The sequence below is a fragment of the Myotis myotis genome, unplaced genomic scaffold (genome assembly GCF_014108235.1).
Source record: "Myotis myotis isolate mMyoMyo1 unplaced genomic scaffold, mMyoMyo1.p scaffold_m19_p_1, whole genome shotgun sequence".
Classification (NCBI taxonomy): Eukaryota; Metazoa; Chordata; class Mammalia; order Chiroptera; family Vespertilionidae; genus Myotis; species Myotis myotis.
This window is the reverse complement of record NW_023416313.1, coordinates 59,424,551-59,446,649: the sequence shown is the minus strand read 5'-3', so window position 1 is coordinate 59,446,649 and position 22,099 is coordinate 59,424,551. Positions and strand designations below refer to the sequence as shown.

At 41.8% G+C, this 22,099-nt stretch overlaps 1 protein-coding gene and 1 long non-coding RNA gene across 3 annotated transcripts in view; one reads left to right on the top strand and one right to left on the bottom strand.

Annotated features, from left to right (window-relative positions):
* Positions 1-12,689, bottom strand: part of HERC6 (HECT and RLD domain containing E3 ubiquitin protein ligase family member 6) — a 65,109-nt gene extending 52,420 nt beyond the window's left edge. The window contains exons 1-3 of one of the 2 annotated variants that reach the window (XM_036339421.1): positions 12,403-12,689; positions 5,938-6,097; positions 2,567-2,643 (exon numbers count right to left, since the gene is read on the bottom strand). In XM_036339421.1, the coding sequence (XP_036195314.1) occupies positions 2,567-2,643; positions 5,938-6,097; positions 12,403-12,607 (442 nt within the window). In that variant the 5' untranslated portion in view covers positions 12,608-12,689. The remainder of the gene's footprint in view (positions 1-2,566; positions 2,644-5,937; positions 6,098-12,402) is intronic. The other variant, XM_036339428.1, reaches the window with a different exon arrangement.
* A 26-nt stretch (positions 12,690-12,715) lies between these two features.
* LOC118671358 lies at positions 12,716-20,024 on the top strand. The gene is made up of 4 exons (XR_004972747.1): positions 12,716-13,590; positions 14,856-14,914; positions 18,152-18,337; positions 19,782-20,024. It is a non-coding gene; the product is annotated as an uncharacterized LOC118671358 (long non-coding RNA).
* Positions 20,025-22,099: the final 2,075 nt, after the last annotated feature.

Sequence of the window (22,099 nt, the reverse complement as noted above, 5' to 3'; positions counted from 1 at the left end):
TTGAACTCTTCTAAGTTATTTCTATCACTGAAAATAATTTTTGAGAACATTCTGCAAAATGTCAAACTGTCATGAAAGTGTATGAGAACTCACAGTTCACCATAGCAAATGCATTGAGTACTGGGTTCTACACAGCTTTTACATTCCAGATCAACATAAAGACAAATCAATGCTCCAAGGAAAAAATTCAAATCATTTCCATAATTAAGAAGTTCCATTTGTTCAGTGGTTGAGCATCAGCCTATTATGAACCAGGAGGTCATGGTTTGATTCCTGGGTCAGGGCACATACCTGGGTTGCAGGTTCAATCTGTAACAGGGGGTGTTCAGGAGGCAGCTGATCATTGATTCTCTCTCATCATTGATGTTTCTATCTCTCTTTCCCTCTCCCTTCCTCTCTGAAATCAATACATGGATGTATTTTGAGGGCATTATGCTATGTGAAATAAGTCAGACAAAGACAAATACTGTATGATCTCACTTACATGTTGAATCTTAAAAAAACACACCAACAACTCATGGATACTAAGAACAGAGTGGTGGTTGCCAAGAGTTAGGGATAAAATGAGTGAAGGGAATCAAAAGATACAAACTTCTAGTTATAAAATAAATGTCATGGGAATGTAATGTTCAGCATGGCCACTAGAGTTAATAATACTGTATTGCATATTTGAAAGTTGCAAAGAGAATAAATCTTAAAAGTTCTCATTACAAAAAAAAAAAATTCTGTAACTGTTTGGTGACAGATGCTAACTAGATTTATTGTTTTTATTTCACAGTGTATACAAATATTAATCATTATGTTGTACACCTGACACTAAATAATGTTGTATGTCAATTATACCTCAATAAAAATATACACTTTCTAATTTTAAAAAAGAAGAAAAATAAGAAAGGAAAAGAAACTAATATTCATTGTACCCTACATGCTATGGACTGTTCAGGATAAATTGTGTACCTTCTCTCACTGAATCTTCTAAACAACTTTTAAGTTATGCATCAATATTCCTACAGATGAGAAAACTGAGACTCAACCAAGTTAAATAACTTGCCTTAGGTCAAATAGCTAGAAGTGGTAGGTAGAAGGAAGCACACTATAGCCCTGGGATTGTCCTGGTTGCGTAGCCTACATGGTACAGTGATTAAGAACGTAAGATTGGGATATAAACAGAGTGAAAGTCTCTGAGCCCAACTATCCTTATTTCTGAAATAAGGATACAAATAATACCTAGGTTCTGTGTTTTAAAATATTTTTATTTATTTAAAATTTTTATTGATCTTGAGAAAGTGAGAGAGAGAGAGAGAGAAACATTGATGTGTGAGAGAAACATTGATCGGTTGCCTCCCGCACGCATGTGGCCCAACAGGGGATCGAACCCGAAACCTGGGTATGTGCCCTGACCATGTGGAACCCACCACCTTTTGGTGCATTGGTCGACACTTCAACCAACTCAGCCACACCAGCCAGGGCCCTAGCTTCTGTGTTTTAGGCAATTACATGAAACAACCCATGTAAAGCATTTAAGAGTAGCACATAGAAGGCAACTAAGAAATGTTGGCTGTCCCTGGCCCCGGTGTCACAATGGCAGTTATGCACATGAAACCACCAGAGGGACACACAAATGTCAGATGTCTCTTGAAAGGGATCAGAATATGCCCCGTTTGGAAGATTATTTTGAGCTGAAGGCAACTGAGAATGAACAGTTGCGGAAAGGGTTCTCTGCCCTCCCCTTATCCACCTGAAGGCAAGGCATAAATTTCCTTTTGTGACGGTGTCCCCTTTGTACCAGGAATAGGAGAGGGACTCATCACCAGAGATGGAGAGTCAGCATTGGCGTGAGGGTGCCTCAACCACCCTTAGTGAAATAACCCTCATCTTCCATTAGTTCCCCCCACATGTTTTCAAGTCCCTTTCCCACAATTTCTCTCCCCTAGCCCAAACCTCCTTTCCTTTGTTCACATGGTATATAAGCCCCAGAATCTAACCACTTCTTGGGTTTCACTTCTTTTCGTGAACTCCCATGCATGTAAGTATCAATAAAAATTATGTGCCTTTTTTCTTAGTAATTTGTCGTTTCTTATATTTGTAGCCCTCCAGGTACTGAAACTAAGGAGTAAAGGAAAAGTTTTTCCTCCCTGACACTTTCCATTGAAATTTGGCAGGATGGACAAAGGATTGAGGATGTTGATACAAAAAAAAAAAAAAAATAGTCATGATTTTGACTTTTCTTTCTTTGATCTAAGTAAAAAAGAGAATAGGCCTTTGTCTACCTGAATTTGCCAGTGAAGACAAGCCTTTTTGTGGAAAAAGGGCAAAATGCTGGAAATAAAACCACTACTGGGTTCTGAGAGAGTCAGCCAATCAGATCATGTAAGCAGAGATGGTCTTTATGGCAGTGAAATATGAATTAGGCAATAGTTAAGAGTATAATAAGAACAAAGAAAATTGGAAAAACATATGAAAACAACATCTCTTCTGAAATCTGGAGAGTTAAAAACTTCTAAATGCATTAAAGTGAACCCCAATGCATTAAAAGCCAACAGGAGATTGAAAACACCTTTTTTACCTTCTGATAATGCCAGGGAATGGTGGTCTCCACAGGAAACTTGTATTATTTTTATACCATCCAGAGTTTTTATCTTCCTGTATTAAAAATGAAACATAAAAAATATACAAAGTCTATTAATCATTCTTTAGAATCACTAAGTGGGCTACAGATATTTAAAACATCCCAGGTAATACATTTGGTTTAGAAAAACAATTTAATGTTCTTGTATTTCTGTAGTATCTTTTTTTCAAAGCTTTGAACTGTTTTTAACATGACATCAGCATGTACAAAGGTGCAGGGCAGAATTCAAAACAGTATATAATGCAAAAGTGACTTTTACTGGACTTTTAATGCATTATTTAATGTACCAACTTTCATTCTACACTTATTGATGTAAAAGAAAAATAACTTTTTTTTTTTTTTTATCCATAGGTGCACGATTTTTGTCCAGTCTCTTCCCGCATCTCCCACACCCCTTTCCCCCCCAAGAATAGTCAGTCCATTCCCTTTCTATGTCCCTGATTCTATTATAATCACCAGTTCATTCTGTTTATCAGATTATTTATTCACTTGATTCTTAGATTCACTTGTTGATAGATGCATATTTGTTGTTCATAATTTGTATCTTTACCTTTTTCTTCCTCTTCCTCTTCTTAAAGGATACCTTTCAGCATTTCATATAATCCTGGTTTGGTGGTGATGAACTCCTTTAGCTTTTCCTTATCTGTGAAGCTCTTTATCTGACCTTCAATTCTGAATGATAGCTTTGCTGGGTAAAGTAATCTTGGTTGTAGGTTCTTGGTATTCATCACTTTGAATATTTCTTGCCATTCCCTTCTGGCCTGCAAAGTTTCTGTTGAGAAATCAGCTGACAGTCATATGGGTATTCCCTTGTAGGTAACTGAGTTTCTTTCTCTTGCTGCTTTTAAGATTCTCTCTTTGTCTTTTGCTCTTGGCATTTTAATTCTGATGTGTCTTGGTGTGGTCCTCTTTGGATTCCTTTTGTTTGGGGTTCTCCGCGCTTCTTGGACCTGTAAGTCCATTTCTTTCACCAGGTGGGGGAAGTTTTCTGTCATTATTTCTTCAAATAGGTTTTCAATATCTTGCTCTCTCTCATCTTCTGGCACCCCTATAATTCTGATGTTGGTACGCTTGAAGCTGTCCCAGAGGCTCCTTACACTATCCTCGCATTTTTGGATTCTTTTTTCATTCCGCCCCTCCGGTTGGGTGTTTTTTGCTTCCTCACATTTCAAATCTTTGACTTGATTCTTGCGCTCCTCTGGTCTGCTGTCGGGAGTCTGTATAATATTCATTATTTCAGTCCGTGTATGCTTAATTTCTAGTTGGTTCCCCATCATAACATCGAGGGTCTCATTAGTTTTCTTGTAGATCTCATTAAGTTTATCGGCGGCTTCTAAACGTTCTTGAGAGACCTTAAAAGTGTGGTTCTGAACTCTATATCTTCCATTGACAATTTTGTCCTGTTTCTTTGTCTCCGCATTTTGTTATGCTTTCTTGGTGCACCCCCTAGTGGTCTTTGTTCGCAGTCTTGTAGTTAAGCCTTGATTGTTGTAGCTAATACCAGGGAGGGTTTGACCTCCAGGCCAAGTGGCTGTGAGAATCAGCTGTGTCTGCAGTGAGAGAACTTCTGTCCTCTAGGGAGGTGCTAATCTAGCCTTTGCCTGAGGCTATCCGGCAAATGCCTCTGTGCAGGGCTTGGGCGGGGCGGGTCGCACAGGATCAACAGGGTGGGCTGAAGAGAGCAGTTATGGTGGCTCTCAGTCCTGTCCCCAGGGGCTCTGCCTCTCTGAGTCCCAGCAACTGCTGCAAACCTCGGAGAGAAAGCTGCACTCGCTCTGACCCAAGCCAGACAGTCCCGCTTCTCCCGTTTGAGTCTGGGTCCCTAAAGACTCGCCCGTATCTGGAGCTCAGAGTCTGCGACTCCCTCCCGATTGAAAATGCCAACCGCGCCCTCCGCCGCCAGCCCACTCCGCACACTCCGCACCTCAGAATTTGACTTCAGCACTGCGCCTCCTCTGAGTGTCTGTATGCATTTCTCTTTCCTCCTAGTTGTAGGACTTCCACTCAGCCAGTGTTCCTGTGGCTCTGGGTGATGTCCGTTCCGTCTTTTAGTTTCACTTTTGAAGTAGTTGTTCAAGGCAGCAAACTCCGGCGTTAACCTATGCCGCCATCTTGGTTCTCCCCCAATAACTTTCTTCATACACATATAGCACAGGGCTTTAGAATTTATAGGATTCTATTTTAATCCCTGTGAGAAAAACAAAACCATTGGGTTGAATGGCCTCTACAGGATCAAAACGTAACTATCCGCAATTTCACATGGTTGAACCTAGAACTCAAAGAAGTCAGATATGCTTCAAGTTGTAGAACTAGACCTTCGTCTTTCCGTTTCAAGTTCAATGATCATTCCTCAAGCCACAGCAATTTCTCACATGATTTAATGACCACAGGGGGTGACAAGGTAACTTCCTAGTATTAGAAAACATGCTCTTGACCATTTCCAAAGTGTGTAATTCATGAACACAAAATTCAGACTGCTTGTCATATCATTTGTCCTAGAAAACATTTTTGTGAGGATATGATTTCCCCCCCTCCATTTTACTAAGTAAAGTATTAGGACCCAGTGATTATAACAAAAAGGTTATGTTGAAAGAAAAACATTTCTTTTTCCAATTTGGGTGCAGTGATTTGAGGACCTGCAATTAATTGACAATAGACAGATTAACAGTGGAAAAGACATGGCTTATTTATATGTACACATGGGAGCTCCCAGTAATAGAAACTTTGTGGAATAACCAGAGTAAAAGTTTATATATATCAACATAACGAAAGTCAGGATTGGAGGAGGCAGTTAGAACTTCCATGGAACAGTATGGGAGTTTCTATTGTGGGTTTTGTTTTTTTTGTTTTTTGGGATTTTTTTTGGTGCTGATAGGGCAGCTGAATTCACAATAAACTCCTTGCTAGGAGGGTTAATGGCAGCTGCATTTTAGGAGGCACTGCTTTAGTCAGATAGGGAAATTCAGATAAATTGCTTTCTGCATCTTCAGTAGCTCAAATGTTTTTACTTTAATCTTTATGCCAACTCAGGGGGTCCAAGTTGTATAGGTATTTGCAATAGATTAGATTAAGACCGAAGGGTCACATGTTCACATTCACCATGCCCTTCTCTTTCATAGGACTTTAAATAATAATTGGTGTTACAAGTTTTTCCCCCGCCTCCTCCTGCAACATACTGTAATGGTTGAGGTTAGAGACTGTGTTTGTTGGCATAGTCATCTTTGTACCCTGGCATCTTGCATGGTACCTGGCAGGTGGAACTCAAAAATATTGAATGAATGAATGAATGAATGAACTGAAATACTTACTTAGGTGTAAAAATTACTTCCTTAAATTCTCCAATCCCCAGTTGTCCTTCAGAACCAGCTCCCCATGCAAAGACCCTTCCTTTGTGACAAACAGCCAGGGAGTGCTCCTTTCCACAGCTCACGAAAACAACATGTAGAGTTTCCAGTGCCTTAATGGGTTCTTCAGGAACAAAAACAAAGCAAAACAAAACCCCCACAGATTATTAATTTAACAGAAAGTTCAAGACAGTACTTTTCCTTCAAAAAGAAGGGTCATTCAAATTGCTTGTCTCTTCCAACAGGCCTTTAAATCAAGGCCTAAAGTCCATGCTAAAGGTCTGAAGGAAATAGCTCAGTGTGTGTTATACTGTCTTTATGGGAATATAGCTGGTATTCAAAAGGATGGGCATCACGGAAGAAGGGAAGCTGTAGGAACTATGACACTTGAGCTAATGTTCCTTTCTATGATGGTGGTAGTAAAACCCAGCAAAATGAAGGGAGTTGGAAAGAAGATGGGATTGCTTCTATACTCTTTTGGATCCCCAGCCCTGAACAGTGAGAACAAGGAATTAATCCCTTGCTCAGGAGGAAAAAGCAGGGAGCCTGTCTCATGAGTGTGGGAGGCAGAAGCCAGATCTCACAATGAAGAGTGCAATGATATGCCTCTAAATGGGCCAAGTGGGCCCACAAATGGAAACCTGATCACATTTCCCTGAAAGCCAATCTAGATTCTTTCCCAAAGTGTTGTCTCTGAATTATCAAAGGATTGGAGTTAAGTAGAATAATTATAAGTGAAGTTTTTGTTAACACAAATTTTCTTTTTAAAAATCTTTGTGATCTTATCCTTTCCAATGATTTACTTTCAAACTACGCAACAATTTAAAAATTTCCCAAAGATTGATACACTCACAGAGGTAGAAACTGGTTCTGAAAGGAGTTTTAGGGATAAAATAGGCAGGTTTAGGGAGTTTTAGGAATAAAGAGGCTCCATGGGGGAGGAAGGCATAGGTGAGGGCTTGGAGTTGCCAAAAGGCATACATTCACAGAGGAAAAAAAAGGATTCCACAGGATAAGCAGAGAGGAAGACATCCTTTCACAGAAAATAGGGAAAAGCCACAGGGTATGGGAAAAAAGGAAACAAACTTTCACAGAGGATAGAGAAATGCAGACAAATGAGATTTTTACAGGAGACAGAGAATTTGTTATAGTAATATATATAGAAATGTTTAAAAATGCTTTAAAAATGTATAAAAAATGTTAAGAAAGGTTTAAAGTGTTTGAGTTAATTTTCCTTGAAACTTAAAGTATGATATTAAGGACACATTTCCCATTGCCCTGAAGCGTGTGTATTTTATAGATAAGGATTTGAACTTTAGTTATTGACTCAGAGTGACTTGTCAAGATAACCATTTGAGTGAGTGATGTATTTTTCCTACGATAATCACATGTAGCCCCTTGCCCTGTTTGAGATTAACATGTGTGCATTGACGTAATTTATTGATAGCCACCTGAACTGTTGCTGGTGCCGTACAGGCTTTAAAAATGGGGATCCTCCCTAGCCGGTTTGGCTCAGTGGATAGAGCGTCAGCCTGTGGACTGAAGGGTCCCAGGTTCAATTCCAGTCAAGGGCACATGCCTGGGTTGCAGGCTGGATCCCCAGTAAGGGGCCTGCAGGAGGCAGCCGATCAATGATACTCTCTCATCATTGATGTTTCTATCTCTCTCTCCCTCTCCCTTCCTCTCTGAAATCAATAAAAATATTTAAAAAAATGGGGGTCCTGACCAGCCGATGGTGGTTGCCTGTTGAGACAGCCACAAAGGCATGTCCTCCTGTCAGTCCGGCAAGCAACGCCATTCCATGTTTCTTTTCTTGCCAGACGACAGAAGAACGGCCAGTACCTCTCGATCAAGATGCAACTGAGCTCTCGAGTGAGGAATGCTGGCCCCCTGCATCCAGACTGGACCAGCCCAGCTGCCGGACCCCAGAGAACAGCACCACCGGGATCCCCATTAAGCCTGTACCCACAGCATCAGGAACTTGTGTGAGTAATAAAGTGCTGTGTGATTTGCAACTGCGTATGTTTCATGTGCTGTAATTCCTCCAGCAGTTAACAGAATTATTTTGCATACGCTCAAAATTAAAATTAAAGCTTCTGGTCTTTTCAGTCCTAGGCCTGCCCTTGGTCCTGCTTGTGTAGAGTAGCCTCTTCGCTAGCAACTACTTGAATGTACCACATCTGCACGGTTAAAGTTTATTTCAAGGGACACCTTAGATAAACACCCCAGATCCTTACCCAGGATCTACTTGGGACAGAATTCTACCACTGAAGGGGGAGAGATAAAGGGTCACCACATGGGGTTTTAGGGTTTGAAGCTGATATTCTGCAAAAGAGTGACCAATTAGAAGGCAGTATGAAGAAACCAAGAACTGCAGCCTTTATAAACCTTAGAAAAAAGGAGCTTAGTGGGTTACCCCCTTGGAATCCCCTTCCTACTAGTGGGAGTCTGTATTTGCTTCCAATAAATTTCCACCCTTTCATCTACCACCTTTTGTCCAGTGGCTTCATTCTTTGAACCCATCTGGACAAGGACCGGAGAAAGAATTACCCTTGCATCCTACTCAGGAAAACAACCCGAATCAGACCACCTTCCGGAAGAACTGGAAGTATCATTAAGTATCATGATACCCTTCATTTCCACCTGAAGGGAATCAAGATGTGCCATCCCAAAATGTGCCGCTGTGGCATAAGGATTGTTCTGAGCAGAAGGCAATAGCAAATCAACAGATGCAGGAAGCGTTCTCTTCCCTCCCCTTACCCACCTAACAGCAGGCATACATTTTTCCTTGTGAAGGTGTCCCCCAGCAAGAGTGACTCATCACCGGAGCTGGCATTGAGAAGAGTCTGTATAAACAACCCTTACTAAATTAACCTTTGCCTTCCATTAGTTCCCCCCATATACTTCCAAGTCACTTCCCCACAACTGATGATCCCTCAAAGCCCAAACGCACTATTTTTTTTAAAATTGTATATAAGTCCCTGAATCTCAGGACTTCTTGAGTTTAACTTATTTTCTGTGAACTCCTGTGCACCAAAACTGTTGATAAAATTGTATGCTTCTTCTCTTGTCTAAGTTTGCAGATCCTCCTGATTAAGAAGGTACAGGAAATGTTTTTCCTCCCAGACACAACGCTTAGAATTTATTCTTAGTAAGGAATTAGAAACTTCATCAAATAATATCTATAGTAATGCCAATCATAATATTATTTATAAAAGCCCCTAATGAAAAAAAAATACTAATGTCAACAAAAGGAGAATAATTTAAGAGCCTGGAATGTTATGCTACAATTTGAAGTGTATTTTCAAAAATATGTAATAAAAAGTCAATAAGTTCATGATACTATGTTCGGTGAAAATGCAATTTAACAGAATTATATAAATACTGGGTTTACAAAACTGTATAATGACATGATTTTAAAGATTAAATACATAATATATAAAAAAAGCAAAAAGGCAATGCAACAAAATATTAGCAGTTGTCTTTGGGTATTGGAACTATTGGCTAGTTCTTCCCCTGTGTTTCAACAACAATTAGTAATGGTAAAAATGCTATTACATATATTTTTAATTTTAAGAAAAAAGATGTCCATAATTTCTGGGAGAAACCAAGATGGCGGCATAGGCAAACACCTGAAATTGCTGCCTCGCACAACCGCTTCAAAACTACAATTAAAAGACAAAACAGACATCATCCAGAACCACAGGTAGGCTGGCTGAGTGGAAATTCTACAACTAGAAGGAAAGAGAAAAGCACACTGAGACTCAGAGGAGGTGCGGAAGTAAAGTGCAGAGGTATGGAGCTGCATGTGGAAAGGGCTGGCAACGGAGGACGCCAGTGTCTTTTTCAATCGGGAGAGAGTCTCAACCTCCCAACTGCTCTGAACTCCAGTTCCAGGCGAGTCTCTGGGGACCCAGACTCATACGGGGAGAAACTGGACTATCTGGCATCGGGCGGAACTCGAGGGTGGCTTTCTCTCATAGGTGCTTGCAGCGATTACCGCGGGACACTGAGACCCGGGACCTCTTAGGGCAGGACTGAGGATCAGCCATACCTGTTTGCTCAGCCCTGTTGATTCCCTGAGACCCCGCCCCACCCAAGCTGTGCGCAGAGGCTTTTGCATACGAAAGGCCTGGCCCTTTGAGATCTAAAATTACCTAACAAACTGCAGCTGGGTCAGAGAGACCCAGAACATCCAAAAGAAGGCTCAAGGCCCCACAGCAGCTTGCATTGCTTCACAGCTGGGCCTCATCTGGGCACCTCCAAACTCTAAATAAGGAAGAGGAATCTGCAGATCTCTCTGTAGCTCCTGCTGGGTAGCCTCAGGCAGAGGCTAAATTAGCACCTCCTTAGAGATCCAAGAGCCAGTGTAGCCAGTGGTCAGAGTGGGACCATCCAGATTACAACTCCTCAGATCCATAAAGGACACACTCAGGGGGAAGACTCAGTGAACACCAAAGCCCCACTGAAGCAAGTCTTGCCCTAGAAGGGTGTCTTCAGCACATAAGTTCTCCACTGTGGACACAGCTGATTCTCACAGACAATTGGCCTGGAGGTCAATTCCTACCAGTGATAACAACAACAATCAAGGCTTAACTACAACAAGACTGTGCACACAGCCCACAAAGGGGTGCACCAAGAGTGTCCATCTCATGTAATTGGGGAGTCTGAGCCACTGGGCCCTATAGGACACCCAGCACACAAAGCCACTCTACCAACACAGGGAAGCGTAAAAAATGCGGAGACAAAGAAACAGGTCACAAATGACAGAAATGGAGGAAAGCAAACTACTGGACATAGAGTTCAAAATCATGGTTATAAGATTTTTCAAGAATTTTCTAGAAACCACTGATAAATTTAGTGAGAACCTCGAGGATATGAAAAAAGACCAACTAGAAATTAAGCATACACTGACTGAAATAAAGAATAATATACAGAGTTCCAACAGCAGACAAGAGGATCGCAAGAATCAAGTCCAAGATTTGAAATATGAAGAAGCAAAAAACACCCAACCAGAAAAGCAAAAAGCAAAAAGAATCCAAAAATATGAAGATAGTGTAAGGAGCCTCTGGGACAGCTTCAAGCGCACCAACATCCGAATTATAGGGGTGCCAGAAGATGAGAGAGAGCAAGATATTGAAAACCTATTTGAAGAAACAATGACAGGAAACTTCCCCTACCTGGTGAAAGAAATAGACTTATAAGTCCAGGAAGCACAGAGAACCCAAAACAAAAGGAATCCAAAGAGGGCCACACCAAGACACATCATAATTAAAATGCCAAGAGCAAAAGACAAAGAGAGAATCTTAAAAGCAGCAAGAGAAAAACAGTTAGTTACCTACAAGGGAGTACCCATATGATTGTCAGCTGATTTCTCAACAGAAACTATGCAGGCCAGAAGGGAGTGGCAAGAAATATTCAAAGTGATGAATAGCAAGACCCTACAACCAAGATTACTTTATCCAGTAAAGCTATCATTCAGAATTGAAGGTCAGATAAAGAGCTTCACAGATAAGAAAGAGCTAAAGGAGTTCATCACCACCAAACCAGTATTATATGAAATGCTGAAAGGTATTCTTTAAGAAGAGGAAGAAGAAAAGGGTAAAGATAAAAATTATGAACAACAAATACACATCTATCAACAAGTGAATCCAAAAATCAAGTGAATAAAAAATCTGATGAACAGAGTAAACTGGTGAATATAATAGAATCAGGGGCATAGAAAGGGAGTGGACTGACAATTCTCGGGGGGAAAGGGGTGTGGGGGGTGCGGGAAGAGACTGGAAAAAAATCGTACACCTATGGATGAGGACAGTGGGTGGGGGGTAAAGGCAGAGGGTGAGGTGGGAACTGGGTAGAGGGGAGCTATGGGGGGAAAAAGAGGAACAACTGTAATAATCGGAACAATAAAGATTTAATAAAAAAAAAAAGTAACAGGAAAAAAAAGTTCAAAGGTGACTGAATAAGAGTAAGGGGTAAAGGGGGGTGGGGCGGGACGGGTGGTATCTGTAACACTATTAACAATAAAAAATACTTAAAAAAAAGAAAAGAAAAGAAAAAAGACGCCCTAGGGTATTGCTGAGGGACTCACAGGTATCAACCCCCCAAAACCACATTTGGAAGGTCACCGTTCTGGAGAGCTTTGCGCAGACAAGGACTGGTCTCCAAAGAAAAGTGGGAGGGGCTACAGCACCCTTCAGGGAAGAGCGGTCCAGTTCAGTTCCACTGACGGGTTTCGCTTTCAGTTTTTCTTTTAAGAGGAACTGGAAACCGAAACTAACCCGAGGCGCGTCTGGGAAAGCGAAACTGACGAAGTTGCACCCAGCCGGCGCGGGGCGCCCTTTGCAGGCTCCTGCCCAGAGGACCCAGGGCTCCCGGGCCCCACCTGCCGGCGCCGCGCCCGCACCTGCACCTGTGTCCCGCGCTCACCTGGCCCGTCCCCGCGCGGCGCGCCCCTCCGGCCCAGCTGGCCGCGGCTGTTGTCCCCGCACGCGTGGACCGTGCCGTCGCCCAGCAGCAGCAGCGAGTGGCGCTCCCCGCTGGCCGCCTGCCGCAGCTCGGCTCTGCCCGAGGGTTCCCGGCGCTGCAGCCTCCCGGGGCCGGGGCCGGGGCCGGGGCCGCCGCAGAAGTACATCCCGCTCCCGCGCTGGCCGCCGGCTCAGGTCTAGCTGCCCGGTCTCCTCCGGCTCCCAGAGGTTAGTGAGCGGAGGTCAGTCCCACCCTGGTCTCGGCCAGCCACCTGTGGCACTCGCCCCAAAGAGGGCTGTCCGGGCGCACTACGTCATCCGGACGCCTCCCCAGACATTCTTTCGGGGTTCAAACCGGAGAGCCAAGCGCTCAGGAGCAGAGAGGGAAAAACACCTGGATTGACATCCTCGCTGAGCCGCTTATGAGCTGTGGGACTTCGGGCAGGTGGCGACGATTCTGTGCCTCACCTACCAGGTCTCTGAAATGTGGACAGTAACACAGTAAAGCTAATACGTCAGGACGATGTCACAGCTCATTAGTAACGTGTTAGTCAGAATAATCCTAGAGTGCTTTCATAAACGCCTCCGAGTGCCAACCTTCAACTGTTTTTGGCAATAGAAATGCAAAATCCTCATGGTGCTTCCGTTCTCCTATTTATAAACAGGTACATACTTAGCATAAGGTCAGACAACTTAATGTTACTTGGCAACATTAAGGAAAATACAACAGTAAAGGAATAGAGGGTGGGGACAGAAGGAACTGTTGTTTTTGGTAAGATATCAGAGAAGGTATAAAATGGTGGAACGAGGGAATGAATCATGCTCATATCTAAAGGGGCAGAGGTTGCAGGGAGAGCAATTGAAGTTTTGAACAGAGAAGTGACATGGTCTGACTTTAGTTTTAAAAGAATCATTCCGGCTGCTGTGTAGAAGATAAGAGAATAGACACGGAAGCAGAAAAGCCAGTTAGGAGAGGTGGCTGCAGGAGTCCAGGTCACAAGGATGATGCTCGCTGGCACTAAAGTGATGTCCTAGAGGGGAGGAGAGAAGAACTGATCACAGTCAAGATGTGTTGAAAGCCAGAGTCCACAGATTTGCTGCTGGATTGGGAATGTGAGGAAAGAAGGAAAAGAATTAGGATTTCTGCAAGGTTGGCTTGAGCAAGTGGGTGAACAGTGGTGCCCTTTACTGGGAGGGGGGACCTTGAGGGAGGTGCCAGTTTAAGACTGGTGGGTCAGGAGTCCAGTCTGGTAATACCTGAGAGATGCTTGGTATAAAATGAGGCAGTAAGATAAGCCATCTCAGAGTTGTGGAGAGAAGTCGGGGTGGAGCCCTGCTATTGGCAGTCCTCCGTGCAGAGATAATATTGGAAGCCAGATGGCTGACTGAGAGCCGGGGGGTGGGGGGGGTAGCGGCTAGCATATAACAGAGAATGGATCCACACCGGAGGGCTGGTGTGTGAGAAGCAAGTGAAGAAGAAGGGAATGATCAACTCTATTGTTTTTCCAGCAAGTTGATCTTTAGGTTTGGCAAAAATGGGGGTCATTGGTGACTGACAGTGTTCACCATCATCAGCATCACTAGTATTGTTTTATTTTTATAGTATCCTTTATATACTCTCAGCTCACTTCTCGTTGAAGCATAGTAACCTCCATCTTGGGTAAAAACTCCTGTTTAAAATTTTAACCCTGCTATTCTGGCTTCTGTAAACATTTGCTTGCTTCAATAATAGGGAACATAAGACTACTCCCCATCCAGAGAGGCCATAAACTATGCTCCAGACAGAGTTGTCAGTGCTGGCGCCAGGCTAGGCCTTGAGATATGGCCTCACGGCCCTGTCCCAGCAAACAGGACTTTTTCTCAGAAGGTCCGGAAGTCTCATTTCAAATTTGGAAAACAAAGAGCTGAAAAACATATAAATAGGAAAGACTTCCACCATATTGGGCCCCAGAATTTGAGAAGCAAGAGTTCCTCTGGGCCTGCTAGCGCTAGCAAAAATGAACAGGACTCCAAATAAATTTGGCTTATTGATTAAGGCATCTTCTGATTTACAATATAACTCATTACTACTACAATTTAAGTTCTCTCAAGATGAGAATAAATGTTTTTCACTCTTAAGAGTGCCTGGCACATAGTAGATACTAATAGGCATGTATTGGGCAAATGGGTTGATGTGTGGTAAGTAAATGAATAGCATTCATACTTCTGGCTCCATTTTATAATATACCATTTACTATCTACCCTTTTCTGAATAGAAAGTTCCCAAATGTGTATTACTTTCCTCAGACACAACAGTGAGAATTTGATATTATCAGCCTAAGACACTGAGCCCTCGTATTAAGTTATTTCTTTAAAAAAATTTTACTGAACTACAATGTAAATGTATTATGCTCATTTTGTGTCCCTACCACACAGGATGGTGTCTACCACATTAAAAGAACGCAACACGTGTTAGTGAGTTAAGTGAATAAAAGGTAAATTAAATAAATTGATTGTACTTTTAGTGCTTGAGAAAGATATAATTATCCATTCAGCTGTGTTCATGCACTTGGAAATAGTAGCTCCCATTTATTGGATGCTTACCATGTGTTGACAATTTTATATAAAATATCTAATTTAATTCTTTAATCTGCTTTTTTAAAGTTAAGACAGGTTTGATTGCAAGTGACAGAAAATATGACCTAAGCTTGCTTAATAAGAAGTTTACTGATAAATCATTATTATTTTTCAAAAATATTTGCTGCCCCCTTCTTTCCTATGGCATCAAGCTTGAGCACATGAATTTATTCTGGCTAATGGCGTGCAAGCAGGAAGCATCTTCCAGGCAGATGGTTTAAGAGCCAGTACTTATTCTCCTACCCTTGCCCCCCTATTACAATAACTGGTGGTTTCCAGATAGAGATTACTCCATCTTCCTGGGTCCTGGATTAAAACAGTAATTTAGCAGAGTTGCAGCTAATCTATGTAGCAAATGTGAGAAGTGAATCTTTGTGGCTGTCAGGCCCTGAGATTTGGGGGAGAGGAGGGTGTTATTGCTCTGATAGCATAATTTAGCCTCTTCTGTCAGTCCCATAATTGAAAGTCTGTCAGCATGGCTGATTGGCAGGGATTGCTTCCTGCCAACAATAACCTAATGTCCTAATGACTCCATTTCTCTGTATCCCTTTACTCTGCCTCTTGCTATGAGGGCTTCCTCTTCAGGCTCCACACGGTGTACTCCACGGTTCCTGAATCTCCTCCGAGGTGGCAAGTTTAGTCGTGATGCCCACAATGGCCAAGTTTGGGTCACAGGTCTATGCCTGAGCCAGTCACTGTGGATGCAGGTGATGGAGTCAATCACCTGGCAGATCATTCTGCTGAGGAGATAAGCAACGTGTATCCTCTACATCAATCATGTAGAATAAGTATTAATATAATTCCCGTTTTGGGGTACGAAATCAAGGTTCAAAGAGTTTGGGTAACTTGTTTGAAGTTACATGGCACGTAGGTGGCAGAATTTTAACGCTAGTCAATTTGTCTAGAAAGCCTATTTAATTTCCACTCTTTAGTCCCTGATGCCTTCTTTAGTGTCCTCTTTAGGTTAACGGCACATCCTCACAACTATTCCATCTAGAAAATTCCAGTTCACCTTATAGTTCCTCCCCATTGAAAAACCTCCCCTAACCAATTAGCTGCTGAAGGATGTAGGCTCATATCAGCGGCAGCTCATTTTTTATTCACTTTATATCTCTGCCACTCCTACCCTAGTTCAGGTCTTTTGCAATAACCTCTCACATGTCTGCATCTGTAATATCTGGTATATCTAATCTAACTATATATATAAAAGCCTAAGTGACCATTACAACCGGAATGACTGGTTGACTAGTCACTATGATGCGCACTGACCACCAGGGGGAAGATGCTCAATGCAGGATCTGCCCCCTGGTGGTCAGTGTGCTCCCACAGCCAACCTCCTGCAACCTCTTTTCCCCCACCTGGCCGGCCCCCCTGATAGGCCCCGATGAGAGGGCCGGCCGGCTAACCTCCCATGGCCTCTCCCTTCCCTCCCTCCCCCCCGCTGGCCGACCCCCCCAATAGGCCTCGATCGCTGACCAGGTCAAGGACCCCACCCATGCTCGACCAGGCCTCTAGTCTTTTATATTCAAGAGTTATCTGCAGGAAACACAGTTGTGATCACATCACATACTTTCTGTAATGATTATAGGCCTATTACTACAGAAAAAAATCCTTTGTGTATAATTTAAGGCCTTCCATGATCTGCTTCTAACTGATCTTTACAGCTGCATTTCGCCAACAATTACAGGTATCTCACTCACACACACACACACACACACACACACACACACTGGGACCAGTCACAATGAACAACTTGCCTTTTCCTACTTGCTTTTTTCTATATCCATGCCTTTGTCATTCTGTATCTTTGCCTAGAATTCCCCACCCCCCAATTCTGTTTACAAAAATATAACGTCTCAAATACCTCATCTCTGTGAAGCCGTGGACTCCACACATCAATTACTCCTTTCTGAACTCCTACAGCAAACGATGTCCTTAGTCTGCACACGCTCCCCGGCGTGATACTAATTACACTCTGTATTGCTATATTGTCCTGGCTTTGCCAACCAACTTTGTGAGGGACCTTAATCATCTTTATAACCTCACCAAAGCCTAGCAAAGTGTCTCTTACACCAAACATGCTAACTAGAGTGCCTGGCTGGAAGACGTGGGGGATGGATGCTTAGGAGATAATCAGCACTCAGTGACTATGAGGTAAATTAATTAGGTAAAACTCATGGTTAATATATTTTAAAATCCTTACTGAATGTCCGTTATGGGTAAGTCATGAAGCAAAGAAAATGTAATAATGGCTCACATTAGTATTTACTTTAGGCTTTACAAAATCCTTTCAGCTATTTTAACCTAAGCTTAGAGGAGGTGGGTATGAGAAGGAATACCACCCCCATTTCAGGGATGAAGAACTCAGGCTCTCAGGGTGAAAGTGATTGGTCTCAAATGACAAGTAAGTGCAACAGCCCATGGCTTTCCTTTCCACTATGCAACCATGTCTGATGAGCTTCCCTTTCTCAGAGAGCACTCAGGTAAAAAAAGGAAGCAATAAAAATGGACTGTCATCATATCCATGAAATCACACTTTGAAGATGATTGATAGCTAAATCTCATGCAAGGAGCCCTATTTTTCTTCTTCTTCTTTTTATTTTTTACTAATTTTTCCTAACTGTTTTATGGAGGACAGGAGAATGAGAGAAGGAAAAGAAAAGAAAATTTTCTAACTACCCACCACATGCTGGTTTCTTTTACCATACATGTCCCAGTTAAGCTTTGCAGCCACCCTGCAAGGTCCATATTACATGTTCCATACAGATATGAATAACTTGAATCTCAGAAAATCGTAGTGATGTGATAAAGAAAAATGGTAAGGTAAATGGGGACCCCAGGTTCAAACCTTCTCTGTCTGCTTTCCACCAAACAGCACTGACTCAAAGCGAGGTGAGAAGGATGTTGGAAAGGGATGAGAGAGAGGGAGAACTTATAGAAGGTCATTGTGGAGCACATGGGGTTGAGGAAAAGAATAAATCAGACAGAAGGGGAAGAATTAGGTCTGAGGTCAATCCTTGAGGATCAGCTGGAAAGACATGTGAGGAGTAGAGACCTTGTAATTATATTGCTTTTCTCTACCACCCTCTTCCTAGCCCCGCTTCTGAGTTCAAAGCCCATCCTGTGTGCTACTTAGCCAGGACAGCCCGTAGACTGGACAAATGGCAAATGGAATGCACTTCATGTATTATTTTATGAGGACACTCCATGTGTCATCCCCATTACCTCCAGATGGCCACGGCAGATGTCATCCAGCGGCTCTCCACAAATGGACAAGACAGGTAGGATAGCCAGTACAAGTTGTGAGAAAAAAAAAAAAGAGAGAGAGACCTGTTCAAGTCCCAACCTTTCAGTCTCCTTATTACTAGATAAGAAATAGTAATTTTGATTTGTAACTCTAGATGGCGGTGTTAGTCAACTTGAACTCTCTTTTTTTTAATTGAATTTATTGGGGTGATGGTTAATAAAATAATACAGGTTTCAGGTATACAATTCTATATATTGTATTGTGTTTTTATCACCTCAAGTCAAGTCTCCTTCCATCACCATTCATCCCCCCTTTACCTTCTATCTCCCGCACCTCCTCTTCCCTCTGGCAGTCACCATATTGTTGTCTGTGAAGCTCTTTTCTTTAATCTTAGGAGACAACTTAACCTATTTTTTTTATGTCAACAGATTAATGGTTGACATCTCTTCTCTATATGTAGTCTTATAATTATCCATAAGGATTTTTATGATTTTCTTTTTCATGCTTATTGGAGATATTGGTATTTAAATTACTTAGGAAACTACAAAATGTTATATTCACATGTCATATTATTACTACATTATTGCCATAACACATTTCATTATAGCACTGCTTTTATCTGGAGTCTGTCAGCAACCTCCGAGCTCCAGAATATAGTCCTGAACTGGGAAAAAGAGAAAAAGTACCTCCGAATCTTAGAAATGGTTGCCCCTCCAGCCAGGGGCTTCTAAACATGCCACCCAGTAACAAATTGAGGACAGGCCAAGACTTGTATTTAAACATTGTTTAACTTAATTTGTTAGCCAATGTGAACTAGTGGAGTGTTCTCTTGTAAGTTAGAAAATTTCACCTGCGTGTCATGACACTGTCAAATAATAATGGTGAACAAGATTCAAGTTTATTTCTCTCAAACATTGAAAAGTCGTTGAGGTAAGCAACCAAGGCTCCTGTGGCAGGAACTCAGGCACCTTTTATCTGTTTCTTTTGGGAACTTAACTTCCACCTTCAAGGTCATCTTCAAAAATCTAACGGGTCATCTTCAAAAACCTAACAGCACATCTTCACGTTCCAAGATGACTACTGGAGTTGTATTATCACAACTCTGTTCCCAGGCAGCTAGAAATGAGGAATGAGGTTGCTATTCCCCAAACCCATACAACACTTTCTCATATGTCTGATTAACCAAAACTTGTTCACATGGCTATAGTAGCTGCAGAAGATGCTGGAGAACGTAAATGAAATTGGAGTTCTGTTATAGGGAAGGAGTGAATTATTGGGGTGCACTGAGCAGTCTCTCCACAACCAGCAAGGAATTTGAGATGTTTGGTTCCCACAGATGGGAGGGCGGCATCACCGAGTGTGACAAGTGCAGTTAGTTGCCTAGGGCCCTTTCAGAAGGCCTGCACTTAGTTTAATGTGCTGCTCTCTCTGTCTTGAAATCCTTAACAAATTTTCTCTTTGAACCTGTGTTTTGTAAGTGAAGTTTGTTGGAACACTGGAGTATGTGTGAGAGCAGAGGAGATACACGCAATATGTCTGCTATTGCTTGCCACCCTATTTGCATATGGTATTCAAGATGCCGCCATAAGCATAAAATTCCATTGGATCCATGGTGTGTGAGAGTTCAGTGAGGCTCAAAGCTTGGATAAGGTAAGTAGGTTACACCCAGGACTGAGTAAACTAGGACATTGACAGCCCCTAGAGGCCACACTTTCCGTTTGAACCAGAACTTGGCTTCCAATCCAGAAAGAAGGCAATGGCATTCAAAGAAACACAGATGAGCAAGGAACCCTATCAGACCCTTTCTTATGCCTCATTTTTCTCAGTATTAGCCAACAAGTGGTACTGAAAGTGATATAGAAAGAAAAGGAAAGTTAGGGCAACCCCTAATTCATTTTCCTTTCAGTCCTTCCTTATCCTTAGGCTAAAATTAGAGTGTTCGTAGAACATGCAGGCATAAAGAAGTGGAATAAAACAGTTGGGTTAGTTTTGTGCAGTGTCTCCACCATTCTGGTAAGAATGAAATGCACATGAATATAAGAGCTACAAAATAGAAATTACATAGTTTTGATTCTTTTGCTTATGAATTAATAGTTTATGTTTGCATTTAAAATTGGCATTGCACAATTTAAAAGAGGAATGGTAAAATTTGTGCTCATAACTTAAAATTCTAATTTTCTTTAGTTAGAACAACATTAAATAGAAAATAAAAAGACCATGACAAATTTTAAAAGAGATCTTGGAAGAAAAGAAAGTTTTATATTTTAGTACCTTTAATTTCCTTTTCCCTCCTATTTTTTGAACAAGGATCTCTGCGTTTCATTTTGCGCTGGGCCCCACAAATTATGAAACTAGCACTGATGCAGGGTTTAAAAATTCAGTCACACTGTGCAAAGACATTTATTTTCTAGACCTTATCTAAATTGATTCTCAAGCCTCTGTGCTAGTGTTTGGGCAGGGATCTTAAATTCATCACTTAACACTCTCCATCTCTTCTTGTTTGAACTGTTGTTTTCAGGTAAATACTGCATTTTCTAGATGTTTTTTTTTCCCTCTCAGAGAGAGCACTTCACTCTGTTATACCATTTCAAGCAGCAAGGATGGACCGGCTTCTGGCAGTGATCTATATTATAGTCATTTTGGGGGCTTATAAGGATTTTTTTTTTAAAAAAATTTATGCAATGAATACATTTTTATCATAAGAGAAAAGGACTGCTTTTTATTACAATGAATTTTCTTTAGATAGAAATGGTTTCTAATAGTCACTATGGTATCTACAGCAAGGTACCTGTTATAGTAGAATGGAGGTCAGGCTTGAGAGAGGAGGGCTTGTTTGGGTAGTAGTAATAACAGTAATAGTAACAGTAACAGGTGAAACTTGCATGCCTGTGTGGACCATCACAGAGAGAAGCACTGGACAGGCCTGACTATGACAGGAGAGAAGACAGAAGGGACGCCAGGATGCATAGTCATCAGAGAAAAATGAGTCCATTCTCTAGTGAGGCAAAAGCAGGACATACCAGTGTATCTTGGTCAATAAATAGTTGTGGAATGGATTGATGGATGGTTATCAAGTTTTTGCAGTTACGATCAGATTGTCTGGACTGCAGAGAATAAATTAAGAAGAAAATCCTTCACATCATTTTTGGAGAGGAGAGGACTCTGAATTATGGAGAAATTGTATGGGAAAATATTCATAATACAATTAAAGGGTGTGTAGCAGCATAAATGGTATGATTCATTTATTCATTCAGTAAATATTTATTGAGTGCCTATATCACAGATCAAGATTTATCTTGTTGTGAATCTGGGTAACTTTGCCATCTGACCCAAAGGTGTATGATGTTCGAGTTCACAATATGTGTGGAAGTTTAAGAAGATCATTTAAAAGATCTTTGGAGCTTACCCAACTGGATGAGAGGCCAATGAGTTAAGGTCAGTAAGACATCGCTATCTGTAGCTAAGCAGTGCGATGCAGCACATACAGGTGCAGGCCATGGCATCAGATTACCTGGGTTCGAAATCCGGCCCTATAACAGTAGGCAGGTTTCTTCATATCTCCCAACTTCCATACTCTCAACTGTGAAATGAGGCGAATAGCATTTGCCTGAGAGACTTCTTCTCTCCAATTAGGAATTAGTGAAATAACAGAGAAAGCATAGCATACTGCCTAGCAATAGCAAACACCAACACCCAATAAGTGTGAGCTATTATTATTATTTCCCCTTGTGTAGGCCTATAAAGGAGCAAGTTAAAAGGGAGCAAACTAGAACCAGGCTGGAAAAAAAGGCAATCA